General features: G+C 34.3%; 1 protein-coding gene across 1 annotated transcript; it reads right to left on the bottom strand.

Annotated features, from left to right (window-relative positions):
• Window positions 1-14,606: 14,606 nt before the first annotated feature.
• LOC118058212 (preprotein translocase subunit SCY1, chloroplastic) lies at window positions 14,607-23,038 on the bottom strand. Its single transcript, XM_035070911.2, has 8 exons — window positions 22,789-23,038; window positions 20,958-21,103; window positions 20,482-20,867; window positions 19,731-20,030; window positions 19,558-19,647; window positions 17,982-18,105; window positions 17,271-17,434; window positions 14,607-15,101 (listed from the first exon to the last, which is right to left on the bottom strand). Exons 1-8 carry the CDS (start codon window positions 22,959-22,961, stop codon window positions 14,874-14,876), a joined length of 1,611 nt encoding a protein of 536 aa, XP_034926802.1. The 5' UTR covers window positions 22,962-23,038; the 3' UTR covers window positions 14,607-14,873.
• Between the last annotated feature and the right edge of the window lie 530 nt (window positions 23,039-23,568).

The following is a 23,568-nucleotide window of genomic DNA, read 5'->3' as shown; positions in this document are numbered from 1 at the left end:
TTCAAAAAAAAAATAATTTTTGTTGCATATGACCAAATCCTAAAATTTTTCCAAGCATATATTTCATATAAAACAAAAATTGCATTTTTTTTCATGTTTTTTTTTAAAAAAAAATCCAAAAATAGATATTGTAACTGATTTATGATCATCCATTGAGGTTTGGCCAAAATACCAAAAACCTTGTTCTAATATTTTTTTATAGGATTCAAATGTAGACTTTAATATCTGTAGGTTGTAAAATTACACGATAAAGTAAACCTTTAGGTATTAAAGATACAAGGTGTAAATAAATGCGATGCTAAAATTCAGAGTTTAGAATGGTTAGGATTTAACCCAATAAGGTAGAAACTATTTTATGAAGAGAGATCTGCCTTGAACCTTAGAAAAGACCAACGAATAAAAACCCGACTTAGAAAAAAAAACCAAACAACAATGCAACTTACCTTAGATAGGGTGCATTAGGGGTGATGCGTCTTCCCCTTGCACAACCAGTCCCTTACCCAGACTCTCGCAGACCATAGGTTTCTAGTGACCATAATACTAGATGGCAACTCGTAAACATTAATCATATTTTTATGATTAAATCCAAAAACCCTTCCCACCATATAACACCTCACATAGGAGGCAGGACAAGAGTCTCCACTATCGCCAGATGACATCGCGGCACGCACACACCCCACAACAAAAATAAAAGATGCCATCATTTTGCGTATCTTTGACATATCTCAAAAAACATTTTGCTACTTGCAAATGAGATTAACGTGGAGTCTCCATAAATCTACCAACAATGTCGCGATGTCATTCTCTTCCCCTCTCTTTATAAAGCCTAGAGGTTGTTCAGCATAAACCTCTTCCTACATCATTAAAAAAAAAAGCACATTTCACATATTTGACATATACACCAATGATTTTGCACAAGGGATATAATCATATGAACAATAATAAGTCTAGAAACAAGAGCGAAAATTGCACGAGGAGATAATCATATAAACAATATTAAGTCTAGAAACAAGAGCAAAAACCTCAATATAATCAATACTTGGTTTTTGCTTGTAGTCTTTGTGACACCAACCTTGCTTTAAAGTGATCCATCATTCCATTGGGCTTGTACTTTGTTTTGTACACCCACTTGACTTCAATTGTCTTTTTATTTGGAGGAACAATTACAAGTTCCTAGGGTTGCTTTTCTTAATGACTTGAATTTCTTCATTCATTGCACAAACCCAACAATTATTAGTTGTGGCTTCTTAGTATGAAATAGGATCACAATCAACAAATAAGGCAAAATGCACTGCATCATCATCATTATAAGAAATATCATGGCTTGCCAAAAAAATAAATTCTCTGGAGCATCTTTATTAGTCTCTATAAATTTTGCATGCACCTTTCCATTATTTATGTTTTTAAATCAGCACTCATACTGATAATGACCAAATTTTTTCTAGTTATGACATTAAATATGAGACTTATAATATTTCTTATAATAACCATATTTTTTACATTTATAGCATTAAATTTGAGATGTGAGACTTATAATGCTGATTTAAATCTCACCAGCCTCTATTATTTGTGTTTTTATTGTATCATTTTTACTTATCAAATTTTTTATTTCTTCCACCTTTGCCTCTACTACTTTAACCACGTTAATTATACTCAACTTTGTTTAAGATTTTCGTTTTGGTCATCATTTTCAATTGAAATTGTAATGCATTTTCAATGGCTACTGTAGACTTCTTTGAATTCAAGTGATATTCATGAACTGCTAATGAGCATTGTAATTCATCAATTAACATCTCATTTAAATCTTTTGAATCTTCAATAGCTAATACCACGTAATCAAATTGAAGTGTTCGGTTTTGAAGAATTTTCTTCATAACTAGGAAATCTCTCATCTTTTCTCCATTAGCTTTTGCTTGATTAACTAATTTTGATGTTCACGAAAAATACTCTTCAATAGCCTCATTGTCTTTCATTAAGAGAAGCTCAAACTATGTCCGTAAAGTTTGTAACTTTACCTTGACATTTGTAAGATTTATCTAAGATATCTTAAGCTTCCTTTGCAGTTTCTACATGAATGATTTTCTAAAAAATAGATAGTTCAACCTTTCATGCATAAAAAAATTGATGTACAACCCAACCCTTTTGCATAGTAAGAGCTAACAACTTCTTATGGTATCCAACTAGCAATTAGGCAAAAGTTTTTGAAAAATATACCTCAAATATTTGTGTATATCTCTTGACAACGAGCCTTTTTTTTTTTTTTTTTTTAAGGAATCATCAAGATTTAGAATGGTCCTATAAACCCACTTGACTCCTATAGCTTTCTTGTGTTTAGGTCTATCCACCAATTCCTGTATCTGGTACTTTTTAATTATTTTTAGCTCCACCTTTATTGCAGCTATCAATTTTTCATTTGTTACGAGTTTATTATATCATATAGGCTCTATTATTCATTACAACTCTAATAAATATCAAAGAGTGATCTAGTTTCTCTCATAGGTTCGTCATCCATATCCTCATTTTTTTTCCTAATATTTAAGCTTCATGTCATTTTCCCAACGCCAGTTATCTAACTTTAAGAATTTAACATCTCTATTGATAATTATTTTGTTGATTTATGACAAGTAGATCTTGTAGGCTTTTGAATTTGAGTTATAGCCTACAAAGATCTCAGATTCTGCTTTCTTGTCCAATGTATAACTCTTAACATGAGGAATGTAAGAGAAACACACATGAGTAAATGTTTTCAGATTAAAAAAACTTTGGTTTGTAGTTAAATCATGCTTCAAATGGGTTTTTTTTTTGCAATGCTTTCGTTGACAACCTGTTTAATAGAAATATTATAGTGTTACTATGTCAACTTAAAATTTCTTTGGCAACCCTTTATCATGGATCAAACACCTTTTCATCTCTATTATTGTCCTATTTTTCCTCTCCACAACACCATTTTGCTAAGGAGTGTAAGGTGCAGTCAATTGGTGTTCAATGCCTAGAACTTCATAAAACTTGTTAAATTTTCCAAAGTAGTATTCAGTTCCATTGTTAGACCCTATTACCTGTATTTTAAATACATTTTAACTTTCAACCCAAGCTTTAAACTTCCTTGAGATGTCAGCAACCTTAGATTAAAGCTTCATAAAATAAATCTAGCATATTCTTATATAATCAATCATCAATGAAAAAATATAAAACTTATTGCCATTGAGTGATGATGTGTTCATAGGTCCCCCAACATCTGCGTGTATTAATTGTAGCTTTAGTCTAGCTTCATAAGCATTGTTTTATTGAAAAGAAAAGCTTGATAGTTTACCGTATTGACAAACAACACATGTAGGAAGCTCCTCCTCTAATTTAGGCAAGATTTTAACCAGTTTGTTTTTCTTCATGAAGTGTATAGCAAGATGATGGAAATACCCCCATTCTCTTATGCTAAAGCACTAGATTGTTTTCTTTTTTATGTACTATAACTTGTTTTTTTTTTTTTTTCTACAAATCCAAAGCAAAGCCATTTCATTTCATTTAGACTCTAAACACTTTTTTATCTCTCACATCTTTAATCATATATTTTTTCCTTCAAATAACACTTTTTATAGCCTTTTTCAAGCAACTGAGTGACACTGAATAAGTTTTGACTAATTAAAACATCATAAATTAATTTTAGGAAAATAATTGCCATTGTTCCTTTGCCCTTTACTATAATTATTGCTCCATTTCCATTCCTCATTTTAGAAACAACAATTTTATCAAGCTTTTTAAAGAGCTTTTAATCAAAGGTCATGTAGTTTATGCAACCACTATTTATGAGCCAACTTTCAATGGAGTTGTTAGAGGAAGAGCATTTGAAAAAATTAAGAATAGAAACTGAATAGTAGAAGTATGATCAAACACCAAATGAAAATTGAAATGACAAATGAACCTAATGCAATATGAGATCAAGTCATACCCCTCTAGTTATAGAGATATTTGAAACACTATTGAAGTAAATTAGATTTTTTTTTTGAAAAACAAAGGAATCGGCCTATCGGTTAGGAATCCATTGATTGGTTAAATCAAATGAATTAGTCGATCGATTCATAAATGATCAATCAATTAAGTTAGCAGAATCATTTTTCCTGTTCAGAATAAGTTTTTCTTTGATTAGTTCAATTCATTGATTATCGAGGACTTCAGGCCTATAAATTGCATTGTAATCAGAAGCATTGAACATAAGTGTAATAGAGAGAAAATATGTACAGAAAAGAAAACACTTAATGAAACATTCCTTCCTTTTAAACTTTCTTCTTGTTCTTTAGTTTTTCTTATTACATTTTTGTTCATAAACTCCTACCACACTAATTTTCTTCCAATAAGTGGTATCAAAACTTGTTTTTTATTATTTGACATGGCCAATACAAACATAGAGACAAATGTACCTAAATGCAAAAAAACAAGTGTGAAAGCTAAGACTTGGCTTTGGCATGTGATATTTGGACATGTAAACTTTGATAACTTGAAAATGATGACATGGAAGGAGTTGTTAAAGGGTTTACCATCTAAATCAGTTGTGTGAATGATGTTTAGTGGGCAAACGATTTCGCAAGAGTTGTCCAAAGGAGTATACATTAAGAGTAAATCAACCCCTACAAGAAATACATAGAGACATATGTGATCCTATTCAACCATGCTCATTTTATAAAAATCTATATTTTTAACTTTTTATTAATGATTATAGTATAAGAACATGTGTATAGTTTTTAAAAGAAAAGTCTAATCTATTTAATTGTTTTAAGAAGTTTAAGGTATTAGGTGAAAAGAAAAATAGTTATTCTATAGAATCACCTAAGACAAATAAGATGGGTGGATTTTTTTCAAATGAGTTTAATGAGTTTTTTAAAGATCATTATATAAAAAGACTCCTAACAATGCCTAGATCACCATAACAAAATAGCGTGATGAAGAGAAAGAATAGAAGCATCCTCAGCATAATGAGAAATATGCTCAAAACAAGGATGAAGTTGTAGATTGTGTTGTCTACTTGTCAAATAGGTGTCCTAGAAATGTTTAAATAACATGACTTCATGATAAGAATAAAATGGAAGAAAGTCAAGTGCTACTCACTAGAAGATATTTAAAAGCATTGGGTATATACATATAGAAATACCAAATTTGATGACAAGAGCAAAAGGATAATCTTTATAGGTTATGATAAAAAATCCAAATGATACAAGATTTACAACCCAAATGAAGAAAAGATGGTGATTAGTAGGGATGTTGAATTTGAAAAAGAAAAAGCATGGGATTGGTGTTAGTTAGTGGAGACAAACAATGTCCCACCATATGCAAGTAGGAATACCTAATCTCCCACTTTGCACATGGTGGAGGACACAATCGGTGGGCATAAATCATGGCATGATTTATGCCCCCTTACTCCCATTTTATATATCCATGTGCTTTGTGAAGAGCTGTAGTTGTAGTGTGTAAAAACACAGAGAGAAGAAGAGTTACAGAGAAGAATATAGAGAGCTTGAGAGAGTAGAGTTGAGTTGAGAGAGTTTTTTCTCCTCCTCCTTTGTTTGTATTGTTTCCTTTGAGTGTTTAATACAAACCAGTAGCTCCGTAGAGTAGGTAAGTTGCCGAACCATGTAAATTTATGTGTGTTTGATCACTGGAATCACCCAACAACTGGTATCAAAGTGTGGTTCTTGAAAAAGAGGGTGTTTGATTCAAACTCAAAAATCAAAGTTCTCAAAACATGTTTTTGAACATACCATCGTGTAGAGGATGACTGGACGAATCCACTGGTGAGAACCCGATGAAGAATCGATGTCCTGCATGCCCGAATGCGCTGACATCAGGACTGCCCACGCTCACCGACGCGCCTCACGCTCTTTCTTTGCCAGGCTGCCTGCAAAACGGGTCAGGCTGACCCGCCACGTCATCTGTCCGTACAGTCAGCGACTATGTCATCTTGCCACATCATCATCCTGAGTTCTAATCCGGTGCGACGCAGATGCTAATCTGCTGACACGTGGCTTAATCTGCACCGCTGTTGAGTTTTGATCCGGTGCGACGCAAGCGGTACTCTGGCTGACACGCGGTTGCATCTACACTGTCCGTTAATCCAAAATTTTGATTGCTAAAATCTGAGCCATCCGAAGTCTGATTTGGGTGATCTCAGTGTCGTTTCCAACATTTTTGGCCATTTCAAACACATATGTATGGTTAGATTTGGAAAATTCAAATCGGAGAAGTATTAAAAATGGCAGATGAAATAAAGGCTGTTGGAATTGAAAAATTTGACGGAACAGATTTTGGATACTGGAAAATGCAAATCGAGAATTATCTATATGGGAAGAAACTTCATCTTCCTTTGTTGGGGAGCAAACCAGGAAATATGCAAGAAGAAGATTGGCTACTTCTTGATAGACAAGTTCTGGGTATTATCCGGCTATCCTTATCAAGAAAAGTTGCTCACAATGTTACGAAGGAAAAATCCACTGCAAGGTTAATGGAAGCCTTGTCTGGGACGTATGAGAAGCCATCAGCAAATAATAAAGTGCACCTGATGAAAAAGTTGTTCAACTTGAAGATGATCGAAAACACTTCTGTTACACAACACCTCAACAACTTTAATACCATCACAAATCAATTATCATCTATTGAGATTGAGTTTGATGATGAGATTCATGCACTCATCTTGCTATCTTCACTTCCAAGCAGTTGGGAAGGCATGAGGACAGCCGTGAGCAACTCAGCTGGAAAATCCAAACTGAAATATGATGACATCCGAGACTTGATTTTAGCTGAAGAAGTGCGAAGGAAAGACTCAGGTGAAAGTTTAAGCTCGGGATTAGCTCTCAACATCAACACTCGAGGGGGGAGATAGGATAGAGACTTATCCAGAGGCAAATCAAAATCAAGATACAGAAGTAAAAGCAAGTTTGGACCTAGGAAGCAGGTTGAATGTTGGAATTGTGGCAAACTTGGTCATTTCATGAGGAATTGCACAAAACCGAAAAAACTTGAAGCTGATTCTGCAAATGCTACCACAGATGAGGTACAAGATGCTTTAATTCTTGTTGTACAAAGTCAAATTGATGATTGGATTCTTGATTCTGGTGCTTCATTCCACTGTACGCCACACCATGAAATGTTGCAAAATTATGTTGGTGGAAATCACGGTGTAGTCTACCTGGCCGATGGACAACCAATGAATATTGTGGGTATAGGATACATGCAAATCAAGATAATGAATGGAACCATATGGAACTTGCAAAATATAAGGCATGTTCCTGGATTAAAGAAAAAGTTGATCTCTGTCGGACAACTTGACGAAAGTTGTCACTCAATACTTTTTGCTGGAGGTATGTGGAAAGTATCAAACGGAGCAATGGTTTTAGCTCGTGGAAAGAAAACTGGCACCCTGTATATGACCACAAGATTTGCAGACATCATTGCCTCTACAGAAGCAGAAAATCAAGCACAACTATGGCATTGTAGACTTGGCCATATGAGTCAAAAGGGGATGAAGATACTTCAGTCGAAGGGAAAGCTGCCAGAGTTAAAAAATGTCAATCTAGACATTTGTGAAAGCTGTGTTCTTGGAAAATAGAAGAAGCTCAATTTTTTAAAGGTTGGCAGAACCTTAAGACCAAGAAAGTTAGAACTGGTATACACAGATTTATGGGGACCGTCTCTAGTAGCATCTCTTGGAGGTTCTCGGTATTATGTGACTTTCACTGATGATTTCAGCAGGAAGGTATAGGTCTACTTTCTGAAAAATAAATCTGATGTGTTTGAAACATTCAAGAAATGGAAGGCTATGGTTGAGTCTGAATCAGGTCTAAAGTTGAAATGCTTAAGATCTGATAATGGAGGAGAATACATTGATGGAGGTTTCAAAGAGTATTGTGCTGCCAATGGTATCAGAATGGAAAAGACCGTTCCAAGCACACCGCAACAGAATGGCATTGCTGAACGGATGAACGAGACCATTAATGAACGAGCTAGAAGCATGAGGTTGCATTCAGGGTTACCTCAAACATTCTGGGCTGATGCAGTTCATACCACAGTTTACTTGATCAACCGTGGACCATCAATTCCTTTGGAATTCAGACTGCTCGAGGAAGTATAGAGAGGAAAAGAGGTACAACTCTCTCATCTGAAGGTCTTTGGATGTGTTTCCTATGTGCACATAGATTTTAATGCTCGCAACAAGTTAGATGCCAAATCCAAGAAATGTTTCTTCATTGGCTATGGAGATGAAGAATTTGGATTTTGGTTTTGGGATGATCAGAATAAAAAGATTATCAGAAGCAGGAACGTGATCTTCAATGAGAAAGTTTTGTACAAAGACAGATCAAGTGTAGAAACAGAGATGGCTAATTCAGATACAAGTCCACAAAAATCTGAATTCATAAGATTGGAAGGGCTTCCCAATGTTACTGAGCAGAACAACAATCAAGAGTCTTTACAAGAAGATTCAAGCACATCTGTACCCATTATTACACAAGAAGATGCAGAGCCAATTGAACCAACTGTTCACAGGTCTTCGAGGACTGTAAAGCCCCCACAACAGTTCACACTTCTACTGAATTATATTTTGCTGACATATGGTGGTGAACCGCTAACTTATAAAGAATCCTTACAAGATGGAAACTCAAACAAGTGGGAGTTAGCCATGAAGGATGAGATGAGTTCGTTGATGAAGAATAAGACTTGGGAGCTAACCACATTACCTGAAGGAAAGAAGGCCTTGCAAAATAAGTGGGTTTATAGAGTAAAGACTAAGCATCACGGAAGCAAACGGTTCAAGGCAGGACTTGTTGTAAAAGGGTTTCAACAAAAGAAAGGAATTGACTACTCTGAGATATTTTCTCCAGTTGTGAAGCTCACAACAATCAGAGTTGTTCTGGGGATAGTTGACACGACCAAAAGCTTGATGTCTTTTCCCAAGTGCAGGAGTGTCGAAGTAATAAATAACCCGGTAAGATCGGGGTCGAACCACAGAGAGGTTAATTGTATAAATTATAAATAACAATACAACAACAACAATAACAACAATAACAATAATTATTATTATAATACTCAGTACGTGGCGTTGTTACACCTGAGAATGATCCAAAGATCGGGTCACAGGTTTCCAGCCTATATACTGAGTTTATGAAAAGATCAAAGGGATATATTACAGAATGTAAATAACAACAACAACAATAATAAAAATAATAATAGTAGTAGTAGTAGCAATAGAAGAAGATGAAGAAATTAATGAGAACTTTGAGTTGGAAGATTAATGTAAGGATTAAACAATGATAAAAACGAATGTCAAGGTTAGAGGATCCACTAATGGTACTTCAAACAAGTATAATATAAACTCTTATTACTCAATTGGAAACCACACATAAAGGAGGTTCCAATCAGATTATAAATTGTTAACATGATTACATTAGTTATCTTATTCGAATAAAGCTTAATACTTGTAAATGTTGGCAGGCGTTCATGATTATAACTTATGTTAACAACAAATCAAGTCCCTTTTCATAGCTCAGTGTCGGTTATATACCATACAGTATGGGCTATGAAAGTACCAAGTATTTGTTGTACCAAGTGTTATACAACATAAATCTAGATTAACCATTTAACAAGCAAAGTATTAAAAGTGAACAAGATAACAAATATAAAAACATGTTAGTATCCATCGTTAAGGTCCATGTTAAGTTTATATTATACTTATTCTTACACCATTAGTGTGCCCTTTTTCACCTTGACATAATTAACTTAGCTAAACATAATGAAAGAAAGAAACATAAATAAAAACAAGATAAGAACATAAATGAGAAAGAAGTTAACTAAGTAAAAGAAAGGAAAATGAAGTGCATAAACTTGATATTAATGAAAGCAAGACATAAGCAATACAAAGAGAGAAAGCAAGAGCATGATCTTGATCTGGAAACCAAGATGCCTCAATACATGGTAAGTGCCTCCTTTTATAGGCCAAAATTTGGAACTATTGATTTGTTGACTAATTGATGAGTGGGTGGCCATATCTTGACTTGATAACAATCCTTATCTTCTTGTCTGAACAAGACGTCATTGCTAACATCATAATTTGCTCAGAATCCTGAGGAATGTTCTAGGAAATTTTCTCAGCTTTCCAACAAAAAAAAGATGAGGTCATTTGGACTTCTAGAACTCAAGATATGGGCTGAACACTAAATAGTGTCTGGGCTGCAGGACAGCTTCGGACTTCTTCGTTGTTCCTATATTTTGGACTTGAAAACGGCCTTCTTAGATCTTGGTGTCCAAATAAAAGTTGTAGGCCTATGTTTTACCTTTCCATCCATATAAAATGGACCTAAATCCGAGATCTAGAGCTCTAGATATGATCCAATTACCGAGCACTGTTCCGGTTTGGACTGCACCGACATCTCTTTTCTAAGTTTGGCCATCTCTTTGTCCTTTAACTTTCAATGCTTAAACTCATCAATCAATCCTTTTATTTATGTGATAGTCCTGCATTTAAAATGAGCATTTACCATAAATTAAGGTATCTTATAATATCAAACTTGTTATTATAAAACATACTTTAGTTAAGGAGTTATTGATACTTCAAGTGCAAAATGATGATATAAAACCTTGATAAACATGCACTTTTAAGTACTAATCAATAATAGCTGCAGAAAATTTACATCTTGAACAATTAGATGTAAAAATAGCATTTCTTCATGGTAACTTGGAGGAAGGCATTTACATGCAACAACCAGAGGGGTTTACAATACAAGGAAAGGAGAATCAAGTCTGCAAGCTAAAGAAAAGCCTATACGGTCTGAAGCAAGCTCCAAGACAGTGGTAGAAGAAGTTTGACAACTTCTTATGCAGTTCGGGGTACACAAGATGCCAAGCTGATCATTGTTGCTATGTCAAACATTTTGACAACTCCTACATCATTCTACTATTATATGTAGATGATATGTTGATTGCAGGATCCAGCATTGGGGAGATTGATAAGCTGAAACATCAATTGTCAAAACAGTTTGAAATAAAGGATCTAGGAGCTGCTAAACAAATATTTGGCATGAGAATCATAAGAGATAAAGACAAAGGCATACTCAAGCTTTCACAAACAGAGTATGTCAAGAAGGTTCCCAGCAGGTTTAGTATGGATAATGCTAAATCAGTAAGTACACCACTGGGGAATCATTTCAAGCTCAGCAAAGATCAGTCACCAAAAACTGAGCTAGAATGTGGATACATGGATAAGATTCCATACGCCTCAGCTATCGGCTCTTTGATGTATGCTATGGTCTGTACCAGACCAGACATTGCCCATGCAATGGGAGTTGTAAGCCGATATATGAGCAATCCTGGAAAGCAGCATTGGGAGGCGGTAAAATGGATCATGAGGTACTTAAAAGGTTCATTGAAAACTTGTCTGAGTTTCATAGCTGGTGGTTTAAAACTTGAAGGTTTTGTAGATGCTGATCTAGCAGGAGATGTTGATAGCAGAAAGAGTACTACAGGATATGTATACACTCTAGGAGGCACTGCTATTTCCTGGAGTTCTATCTTGCAAAAGATCGTTGCTCTTTCAACAATAGAAGCTGAATATGCTGCAGTCTCAGAATCTGTAAAAGAGATAGTATGGTTGCAGAGTTTCCTGAAAGAATTGGGCAAGTTGAATGGAAAAGGTACTTTGTATAACGACAGCCAGAGTGCAATTTTCCTTGCCAAGAATCCAGCATTTCACTCCAGGACTAAGCATATTCAGATCAAATATCACTTCATCCGACAACTGCTAGACGACGAGCAACTAATGCTAGAAAAGGTCTGTGGAAGCAAGAATCTATCTGACATGTTAACCAAAGGAGTTACACTTGATAAACTGAAGTTGTGTAAAACTTCAGTTGGCCTTCAAGGATAAAAGATAATTTCATTGTTTGTCTCCAAGTGGGAGATTGTTAGTTAGTGGAGACAAACAATGTTCCACCATATGCAAGTGGGAATACCTAATCTCCCACTTTGCACATGGTGGAGGACACAATCGGTGGGCATAAATCATGTCATGATTTATGCCCCCTTACTCCCATTTTATATATCCATGTGCTCTGTGAAGAGCTGTAGTTGTAGTGTGTAAAAACACAGAGAGAAGAAGAGTTGTAGAGAAGAATATAGAGAGCTTGAGAGAGTAGAGTAGAGTTGAGTTGAGAGAGTTTTTTCTCCTCCTCCTTTGTTTGTATTGTTTCCTTTGAGTGTTTAATACAAACCAGTAGCTCCGTGGAGTAGGCAAGTTGCCGAATCATGTAAATTTGTGTGTGTTTGATCACTGGAATCACCCAACAATTGGAAGGTACATGAAGATGAGAAGTATGCTTTTCTACTGCTTTTTGATGAAAATGATGAGAAATATAAAGATTATCAAAAACTAGTTACACCTCTATAATAACTAATGAACTAAATTTAGCCTCTATCTTCTTCTTCTAATGGAAGTTTAAGGCAGCTCACCTAGTCCCTAAAAAATATTAGAAGTCTAGATCCAAATCACTATGCCTGAAAACCGTAGACAACTTTGTAGGAAGGAAACAAATTTGGCTCCTCACTTATGACATATATCTGTAGGCATTATGGCTTGCTTGTTTTTGAAATACATTCCTGCATTTGAAAACATTAGGAAGTCAGACATGCTTTTGCTCCACTTCTGTACCAACTGATAATGTTGCATTTGTTCCCTAATCTCAACTTGTAAAAAAAGGAAATCACAATTTACTGCAGATTGTCATCTGGTTGGTTATACCAGCACAAGAAGCTCTCAAACTGATCATAAGAACAATGCCCTTGCTTTGATTGTTCTGCTGCAATATGTCCCCAGATTTTACATCGTATGTCCATTGAGCTCGGAAATTATTAAAGCAACAGGAGCGGTTACCAGGACAGCTTGGGCTGGGTCTGCATATAATCTGCTGCTATACATGTTGGCCAGCAATGTATGTTTGCTTTCGTCTTCTGTTGATGATGGAAAATACAAAAGAAGGCTACTGGACTTGAGCAGGATGACAGGGCCCCCCTTTCAGATAGTTTAAATCCTTCTCAGGAAAAACTGAACGTTGGGGTCACCATATTGGCTTCCAGATTCGCTGCAACACACAAGGAGAGGTGCTCAAAAGATCAAGGATCTTGATATGCCAAAACTACCGAAACCTGAGGAACCCGACTTTTCAGCTGATGGTGATTAGCGTTTGAGGCAGCCTAGTATATGATACCTACTGTTGTCTCCATTAATGGTCTAATTAGTTTAAGGTACTTGTCAGAGATGATTCCAGAATCCATATGGGGGTGGGGTTGGATTTCTCTTGTATTGGCCCAGTGGTTTTGATGTTGCCTTCATCAGAGGTGATCAATGAACCATGGAATTTGTTTGCTTTATCTTTCCTTCAAATCAGCCCTTGAATCCATTTGGCAGCACCATTGATTTCATAATACAGTGACTTCAAATTGTATTATTTGTATATTTGACAACATCTTGTTAAGTATAATCAAATATGATCAGATTGTTGCCAGTTCGTGCTGTGAGCTAAAAACGTCAAAGTACCAGTTCGTACACTAAGCCAAAAACTTCGAAATGCCATTTCTAATGGTGACTGATCAATCTGGACAAGTTAATGTAAGGGTTCAGACTCAGAGCTGCTCGACTGGACTTATTGTTTTCGAACGCATACGTGGTTGTAAAATGGAGCTCGGAAATTTGACTAAGGCCCGTTTCTTTGGTTGCTGGAAAGTGATTTTGTGAATTTCTGTAAAGTATATTACTTTTTATTGTTTTAGATGAAAAATAAATTAGAAAATTAGATGGAAAATAACTTATAAATATTTTAATTTTTTAAAAAAATCTATTTTAACATATATATATATATATATATAAAACATTAAATATAATTATTTGATCACTTACAATAAAAAAATGAAATATAAAAACTATAATTACAAGGGGAAAAAGAATTTATTACATTCATATATTTATATATAGCTTATTTTATAAAATATAAATATACATATAATATAAATATTTTAAATATAATATTGTAGACATATAACATTGTTAAATATTTTTTAAGTAACTTTCATTTTAAACCTCAAAATAATTTTTTAAAATTAATAGATAAACCAAATTAGTTCATGGTATTTCTTGGGAGTTAGATATTTGAGGTTTTTTTTTTTTTTTTTTTTTTTTAAAGTAAGAAGACAAGGAAAGTAAGATTTGTGTAAGCTATTAATGTTTGTAAAGACAAGAACAGGTGTTTTATGGAATTACATAGAGAACCATGTGAGAAAGGATTATTTTTGCTTTAGTCTCTTTCCTTGTGAGAAAGGGAGGAAAGTAGCTTGCTAGAGCTCACCAAACATTGAAAAGCTTGGAAACCACTTTCATGGAAGGTAGTTTGTTTGAAACATACAAGGCCTTAAACATAGAGCTGTTGATGATGATTTAGAAAACTTGACATGTCATATGAATTATCTTCCCGAATGCCGCAGAGAAGCTACAAGAATGACTATAGTGCAAATACCAGGTGCCTAGCTCCGGTTGAACGAAAAAACCTTGGCAATCTAAGTCTTCCATTGACTGCAGAAACCAGTAAGGAAATAATGACCAAGGATTTTCAGTTATCTTCTGCGAAACAAAAATTAAATTAGGGAATTCTGGCTGCGAGGTAGCAGTATGTACCAATTACAGCCTGGATCAATAAAAGAAAACGTAAATTACAGGGCAATAAACCTAGATACAGCTTGGCAAATTACATATCACCATGCCATCATCCTATAGATGTAAGAACGCTATCATACAGCACAATGACTCCAGTATACAATTTCAAAGATTTGTCTTCCCCATTCTGTGTCGTCCTTCAATCATACCTGTCAATGTCATAAAACTCTATGTTCTTGTACTTTTGGGATATTATTTCTGCTTGAACTTTTCTTGCAGTGTCTGTTGCACAACCAACAAGAATCAGGACGGAAGTGCCTGCAAATCCTCGAAATGCAGTCAAGTGTGAGATTTGTTCGATCACAGAAGGACCAGCAGCCAGGATAGCCAGAAAGGTCGAACCCAGAACAGATATGCGGCTAAGAACCTGTAGTGTGACCATTTAGTAGAAATACACGAAGTTCAAGAATCACAAGAAGCCAATCAAAGCTTAAAGCTCAGACTTAAACTAACAAAATGCAATAATAAAATCTTCTAGCAGCTTCTGCAGACAATCAGCCTTGTGTAGCCCTCTGAAAAGGGTTATCTGGATTCCAGAACAGATAAAAGGGTTCAATTGGCTCTTTTGGAACACTCTATCGCAAAAGGTGGTTTAACTCCACGCCAGACAGCTGCCAGCATGCTGCCACAACCCAGCCAAGTCCGGTGGGTCGACATGGTGACCCATCGACCTAGCAACTAAACCAGGCCATGTTTCAAAGCAAGATGTGTGGGGGCTGAACCATTGTTGCCCACTTACAAGTGCACTTCGTGCATCTGTCGACCCACAAAAACCTGAATTGGCCTTTTTAAAAATACATATACATAATTACATATATAGTAAAAACAACATTAATTCAAACATGTTTTTTTTTTTTATAAAAATAATAAAATGAAAACTTTTTATTGACCCAGATTAACTCGCATAACCCATGACCTGGGTCATGGCTCTAGTCGGATTTAATAACCTTAATTTTTGGTATCTATCTTTTATTTAATTAAAAAACTATAAAAATAGAAATTTACAAGAAGGCAACAAATAGAATTATTTAGGAGAAATAGGTTTTCCCATGGAAATTGTCTTTTTTTATTCAAGTAAATTCTTTTGTTTTGACAAAAAAACTTTTTTTTTTAATAATAGCAAGGTTCATTGAATAAAAAGAAACAAGTACAAGAAAAAAGAAGCTTGGAGAAACTATGTCGATTTGAAATAAAAAGGGAAAAACATATAATTTTATTATAAAAAAAAGACTTTCTTATGCTTTTTTTTTAAATTTTGACAAAAAATAGTTTTTTTTTATGAGCATTGTTTTTAAGCATAAATTCATTATGATCGTGAAAGCATTTCTTCAATTAAAAAAATAAAAAAAATAAAAATTGATCATCTTTATGTAGTTACATGAAAAAAAGAAAAAAAAGAAAAAGAGAACAATAAATTGTTAAAATTATATAAAACAAAGTTACAGTAAAAAATTAAGGAAAAAATATTTTATTCTCATTTAATATTAATGAGCAAATTATTCTGAAAATTGTGCAAATTGGTCCAATACATAATTATTTATAAAGCAATCAATAATATATAATTTATAAAAAAAGTCATAATCTTCTTGAAACCAACATTTTTTTAATTATTAGAAGACTGTTTTTTTTAATAAAAAGCACCAAAATTTAAAATAAGGATTTGTTTAAAAATTCCAGTCATTTGAAATAAGTATGGAATGCATTTCTCCGATCTAAATTCCAGTCATTTTGAAATAAGTATAGGAAACGACGTGTTGTCTGCAGTTTTTTTTTTAAAATATTCACCCCTTTAAAAAAGAAAGAAAGAAAGAAAGGAAAAAAAAAAAAAAAACAAGTTGTAGGGGCTATGACTAGGCTGGTAAATCCATGTGCCTGCCCTATTTTTTTCAATACCTCCTTTTTTTTCCTATTGGTTTATAAAAAAAAAAAATGATAAAGAATCCAATTGAGTTAAGAAACCTGAAAAATATATCTAACATTGTTCACGTGAAGAGTACTTTACCTCACACCCCCAGTGAAATCAGCAACTATTTTTTTTTTTCTTAAATGTAATTTTAATGAGATATAATAGGGGTGTCCAGACATCCATGTCATAAAAGGGACCATTATGATATATAGAAATCATATTCATACAGGTTATTCCACGTAAATGCAAAGTAGTAGCACGGGGCTGATCACTAAAAGACCAAATCTGCTTCCATTGAACAACCAAGAACTCAAGAATGAAAATGGCCAAAAGAGTTCATCTATGGTTCAGACTAAACAAATAAAGGAAAAGGGTGATTGGCTACTTCTTCCTATAATAAAAACTAAGATTGTTCAGTAATTGACCATTTTGATGAATACTCCAACGTCAATTATTTAATGCACAAATTCAAACTCCTGAGGTTCTAATCAGATTAGCATGGTCTAGAATTCATGTAACAAATACCTGAGGTTCTAATCATGATAGCATTTCAAGTATGGGGTCCATATATTGATTCAGGGTTTACAGTGCAAACAATAGACAAATTTCATAAGAAAGAAAAGAACTTACTGTTTTAAGAAATGCAGCTGTGCTTTTCCCCGGTCGTACTAGTGGAATTGATGCACCTTGGCGCTTCAGTTGTTCACTCACATCATCAGGGTCTAATTGAAGGAAGGTATAGTAATAGTTGAAGAAGGCTATTAATAGGATATTGGTGGGGAGATAGAAAGAACCTGCAAATATCTATCCAGTTAGCTCAAACTATATTAGTCTGTGTTATGCTGACAGAAAACAGAATCCAGATCGAAAGTTTATTTATTGATGGTACATTCTTTTCTTCTATCTTTTTTCTTGTATTTCATGTCATTACTATTAATAGTTTGGTCCCTAGATTATACAACTCTAAAGTAAAATATGGGGCTGGAAAATAGCTACCCATCCCCCCCACCATAAGGTAACCTTGAATCGGATAACTCAATTACCTTACTAAGACAGAAAGTAAGACAGAGTACAGCATCCTACCGTAAACATTGAATTTGTTTGGAGTAAGTAGAGTTGATGCTAAGCATTCAAAAGTATTTGAGCAATTTATGCACCATGACAAGGCCCTCAAATGAGCATGGAGAAAATTAGCTCCCATAACCTTGGTAAGATGATGAAACTTTTAAGCAACTAGGTTTATAATCAATAATTTTGTTAGCACCAACAAACTGTTTCCAATCAACTAACATCCTTTCATGTTTCATCAAACACAACCAAACAAAATAGTAAAATACTCACCCCCTGGGTTCAAAGTCAATGCAGCTTTCTTCAGTGCAGATATCCCAGTGAACCGTGCTAGGGTCCCAGGTAGAGCCAATGATGATGTAGAAAATATAATTGGCATCACCCCAGAACTATTTACCTGCATAATGAAAGCATCATATAAATATAAAGATCAATAGAACCTGAATGGAAAAACATACAACCACAGGAAGCCATCTCATCACAACTCAATAAAAGGAAGGTGCACACGCTAGACTACATAGCATAGTATGTGCATTGCATGACAAGCTTTTTACAATACAGGATTCGGTATTACAGCGTATGCAGTTGTAATATGCTCAAGATCATAGCTTAAGGTGGTGAAGATCCTGCATAAATATCACACAACCAAAATATTTGGAAGACAAATTATCAGACTTAACTTCTGAATGTCAAAGGTAGTCTTATTGTGGTCATAGATTAACATACTATCATCAAACATTATTTAATAATCTTGATGTCTCTAACTGTTAGGGAGTTGGAAAATAAGAGGTCTGTAAGTCGAACTAATGATGCTGAAGTAACAACAAGATCTTTCTGTTTTCCCCCTTTTCTAGAGAGCTAAAACTAATCTGATAGGAAGAGGCTCAAGGTCACCCCAATATTTCAAATGACATAAGACTTTCCATTGTTAATTTGTGGGGGCAAATCAGAAACATATATGATGCTATTTTTTTTCTTGATGGAAGAAGAGAATTTTACCAAGAAAGATAACAGATATAGAATCAATAAGAAAAATAAGACATTCTCCTGCAAGAACAGGAAATCAAATGAGATTTAACTTGATTGTTGCTGAAAGAGATCCCTAGTGCATGAATTCAACATTGATTGCCTCTCTTTATACACAAGCAATAAAAGCAAGTGGGTAACCCACTAAATTTGTGCCTCCAAAGATCATGTCTCCACATACGGATAACTCAAACAAATTGTATTCCTCCTTTCCAAAATAAAGCCAGTCTTTTGTCCCTTGATCCTCCCAAAGAAAGAGGCATGTCATTTCCCCCCATCTTCTATGGACAAATTTTGCTGTTCAGGAATAAAGCCAATCTTTTGGCCCTTTGATCCTCCCATAGAAAGAGGTGTGACATTTGCCCTCATCTTCTATGGACAAATTTTGCTGTTCAAGTTGAAGAGGTATTTTATGTATAAATGCTCTCATTTACAGGTATCAAGTTCTATAAGTTTTGGAATTGATGGAAGGAATCCATTTGGGGTACTCTGTTATCAAGATGATCTTCGTGTATGACAAAACTCATGCAGTTGATACACTTGATAGGCAAAATTTTGTATCTAAACCAGGTCAATGGCTACAGCCAGTCATAGATACATGTACATTGGCATAGTTATAACATTGAAACTTGGAGAATTTTTTCTCAATTTTGTATAAGTGTGAGAAATGACTAGTTAATTACTCCTAGGTGAAAATAAAGGTACATATCAAGAAATTCACCAGCAAGCATTCTGAATAATTAGCAACAAATTAAATCAAAGCTTTCAAACTCAAGAAATAAAAAAAAAAAAACCCATGATACATGAAGTATGGAATACAGACCTTAAAGGGTAGATAAGCAGATTTTTGAAGCCCGCCGCTGCTGCTGGTGTACCTTGAGGCATAGTTGAGTGGAATCTTTCTCTCTGCCTCCTGAAATCCTTTGTCCTCGTACTCATTAACATTTTGTTTCTTCCACAAACTCAAGTTTTATTTCAAAAATAGTTAACAATTACCTGGACATACACAATGCCAAGAACTAATAGGAAGAATGAGAAGATAATGGTGCCGAGTCCAACATAATTACCATCCTGAATTGCCTGAGCAGCAGTCTGACCAAAAGATGCCGGCAAGTAGGAAATAATACTTGTAAATATCAAAAGAGATGTGCCATTTCCAAGTTTTAGATCAGAGATCCGTTCTCCGATGTAAGTTGTGAACACAGAGCCAAGTGTCAATAAAGTAACAGATGTTAGAACCCACTGCGTGCTAAAGTCATCAACGAAGGGACGAAGGTAAAGAACCTGGCCAATTGCCTGTCATGGAAATCAAAAATACCTTACATCATACTGTAGAATACATTTTCAGGTATTCTGATGAGAACATCAACTGTTTCGGAGCATGATATTTAATGTTCAACACCATCACAGACTGATATGTGACGCTGCTATATGACAAGTAAATCTAGCGTGCTACTAATTTGTGCAATTCAGACTGAAAATCAGTTAACACAAAATTGATCCCTTAATTCACAAATTTAACTCTGTGGTTGACAGAAGTACTTTCTATTAAAGGGATCAATAATAAAAATATTTCCAGAAACATAATAGGTGTGTGAATGGTTTTTCCTTTTTCACATCATAATAAAAAATATATCCTGAATATATAAGACAATTAAAATTTTAGCAACAACAAAACTTCAGTGGGTTATTCAATGAATCTAGGTTCAAGTTTACACATTATTCAGGTGAACATTTAGCTGGTTACCTGTACTATAGCAAACCCAACTGAAGCATAACGAGTGTACTGAAGAATTTTCTTTCTTCCTGCTTCACCTTCTTTTTTCTGAAGATCTTGCAACTTGGGATAAATTTGAGCAAGAAGCTGAAACACAATCTGGGCATTGATAAAGGGAACAATTCCAAGTGAAAATATTCCAAGTCTACCAATGCCTCCCCCGGAAAATGAATCCAAAGTGCTTAATAAGCTATTCTGATCTAAATTTCCAGCAAACGCCTCCCGATTTACCCCACCAAGGGGTATATATATTCCAAGACGGGATACAACTAGAAACCCCAAAAGCTTGAGAAATTTTCCTGGTAGGGGGCCTTTGAAGAAATCACCAAAATCAATGGAACTGTCCTCAATTGCAGCTGCCAAGAGTCAAAGTGTCTACTTAATTGCTAAGAGCTAAGATTATATTTGCAACTTGAATATCATAAGACATTGTGCCAGAAACAGACCTGCAACTCCTCGCTTATCTTTTTTTGTATTTGAAGCGCTCTCAAGTGTTGGTGATAAGAAGGCTAGAAGACTTTCCCACGCAGCGTTTAGACTGGATGGTACATCTAAATTAATACCCAAGGGATCAAAACTGGAGCTCTCACAGCTGAGGAGAAATTCAAGTCAGCAAGAGAAATAGATATTACAACAACTGAAAAATAATCAATTATAGGAAATGTTAAGCGGGAAAACTTTGAATGGGATGATTTCAAAATGAAAACACACCTACTAAAAACCTCGACTCCTTAGAACTTATTGAATTGAAAAGTTCAATGCCCTTTAAAACTTGACAGAAAAAGTTGAATTTGCTAAGACTACTTTTTGCCTGATTTCAAAGAACGATGACAGAAACTAGTAGCTGCATCACCTTAGCTTTAGTTTAAGGCATGCAATGAGCAGTTTTTTCAAACAGCACAAGTATGCTACTTAATTTACAAGTGGTAAAACAGGGATTATGGAATTAAGCATGAAAATCAAGAAGAACATATTCAATCATCATTATAGGGGATGGTAACAAGCCAGTTTACAGGGAATTATTTTTGAGTTTGAAGTGCCAAGATAGAAGAAAGTTTGAGAACAAATTAAAAGCATTTATAACTATGAATATGAGATGTCAAAATAAAAAAAAAAATCGACCTTATGTAGTTAGTTAACTTTCCTAGATACAATTAGCAAGATCCAAATCAATGAAGAGGCACCACTCATAACCAGCTAGAAGAAGGATGTGTATCTTGAAAAATCAAAAGAATTGAGGAAAAGTAGAAAAGATTTCACCAAGTAGATGATCTGAAACAGATAGGAACTTAGTTTAAGATGAATCAATTCCTTGCATAGAAGAAGATTATGTAGAAGATGGAACCCCATGATGAGGGCATACAAAATATAGAGCAAAATAGACAAGAACAAGCGCATCAAGCTAAATTTTCCTTAGATCAGAATTTGAAACTCACCTTTATCAATCGTTTTCTTTCTTTCTTCATTAACCCTGTTTAGCATAGGAAGCTTTATGGGGGGGCTTTTAGTCTACCTCTCCATCCAACCAGCTTAACTCACAAGCTTAACTAATTCACACATATGGAATAACTTGCAATGAGGCTGCTTATTAATTTTGTGGCACCTAAAGTCTAGATTAATTGGGAAAAGCATTTGGCACTTTGATATGATTCCAAGGCTACAAAAAACTGGGGGATCAATGGTCTAACAATGCTAATACTTTGAACATTTCATTACGAAGTCTTGGCAGATAAAACTAGCTTCTCACAAATCAACATCGCACACCAAGTTGAACTGGCACATTGGTTTAGAACAACTTCTAGTTGCTTGTGCCTAAACCTCTCAGAAAGTATCTTCTTCATCCAACTATAGCAATCGTCGATTCACTTCCAAACTTCAATTTTAATTGAACACATGCACCTTGTTTTACAATTTGAGTTCTTTCGGTTTCCACCCAGCACCCCTAGTCCAAAAACGAACATTTTTTTTATTTCCCTTGTCTCCCCTAAATGTCCATTTGATCCACACACAACAGGAGAATCATAACGCAATCAGAAAGACTACCACCAATATGCTCAATAAACCAAGAAAAACACTTTCGAATTAGTATTCTTCTAGCCAAACAATGCATGAGACAAACAAATTGAACTAAACAGACACCCAAATACAATCAAAACCCATTTTGGATGAAGTCATGGAAATCAAAATTTAATGAATGAAAAGACAAGATAATAAGAGAATAAAAAAAATAAAAACACAAACGGGGTGTCCCATAAAAAAAAAATATAAAAGAAGTACCTGTTGGAGTTAAGGGTAGAGTTCCATGACTTGGTATTGGGTTTTGGCTGGACAGAGAAGCTGGCTCTGCAAACTGAGGTTTTGAGTCTTTGAGAGAATCTTGTGGAATTGAGACGGGAAAGGTTGAAGCTAATGGGCGAGCAAGGACATGCTTCTCTCACAGTTAACAACATTATCTTCTCTTACAAACACTAATAGTCAGTACAAGTTTTCTAGTTCTCCACAATTACAACAAGACTAGCTAGATGGTCGGAAGAAATTTTTTTTAAAAAGAAGATATATATATACTATATATATATATATATTCATTTGAAAACACTTTTTAGTATATTTTTTTTTTAACATATTAGAACGTATTTGATATTATAGTAATAATTATTTTTAAAAAAATATTTTTTTATTTAAAATTATAAAATTTTTTTATTTATTTATAATATTAGCATATTAAAATAATAAAAAAAAAAATTTCAAAACAAAACAAATTCAATTTTTTTTTCAAAAGTGTTTTTTAAAATGTAAATACAAATGTGCTTTATTTTTTACTCAATATTTTTGTGTGAAACATTAATGTTTTAGACAAATTATAAAGATTTTGATGAGGATGTATTGAAAAAAACATATAAGAATAAAACAATACCCATGTTGTCATAAAAATCTTTATTGATGTTAATTGAGAATTATATATGCTAATAAATATTAAAAAAATTATTAATTTTAATTTAAAATAAAGTTGAGAAGTTTGAGATAAATATGCATTAAGATATTTATTTTATGTTATTT

This window comes from Populus alba, chromosome 6, assembly GCF_005239225.2.
Source record: "Populus alba chromosome 6, ASM523922v2, whole genome shotgun sequence".
NCBI lineage: Eukaryota > Viridiplantae > Streptophyta > Magnoliopsida > Malpighiales > Salicaceae > Populus > Populus alba.
This window is presented reverse-complemented; position numbering and strand designations above follow the sequence as displayed.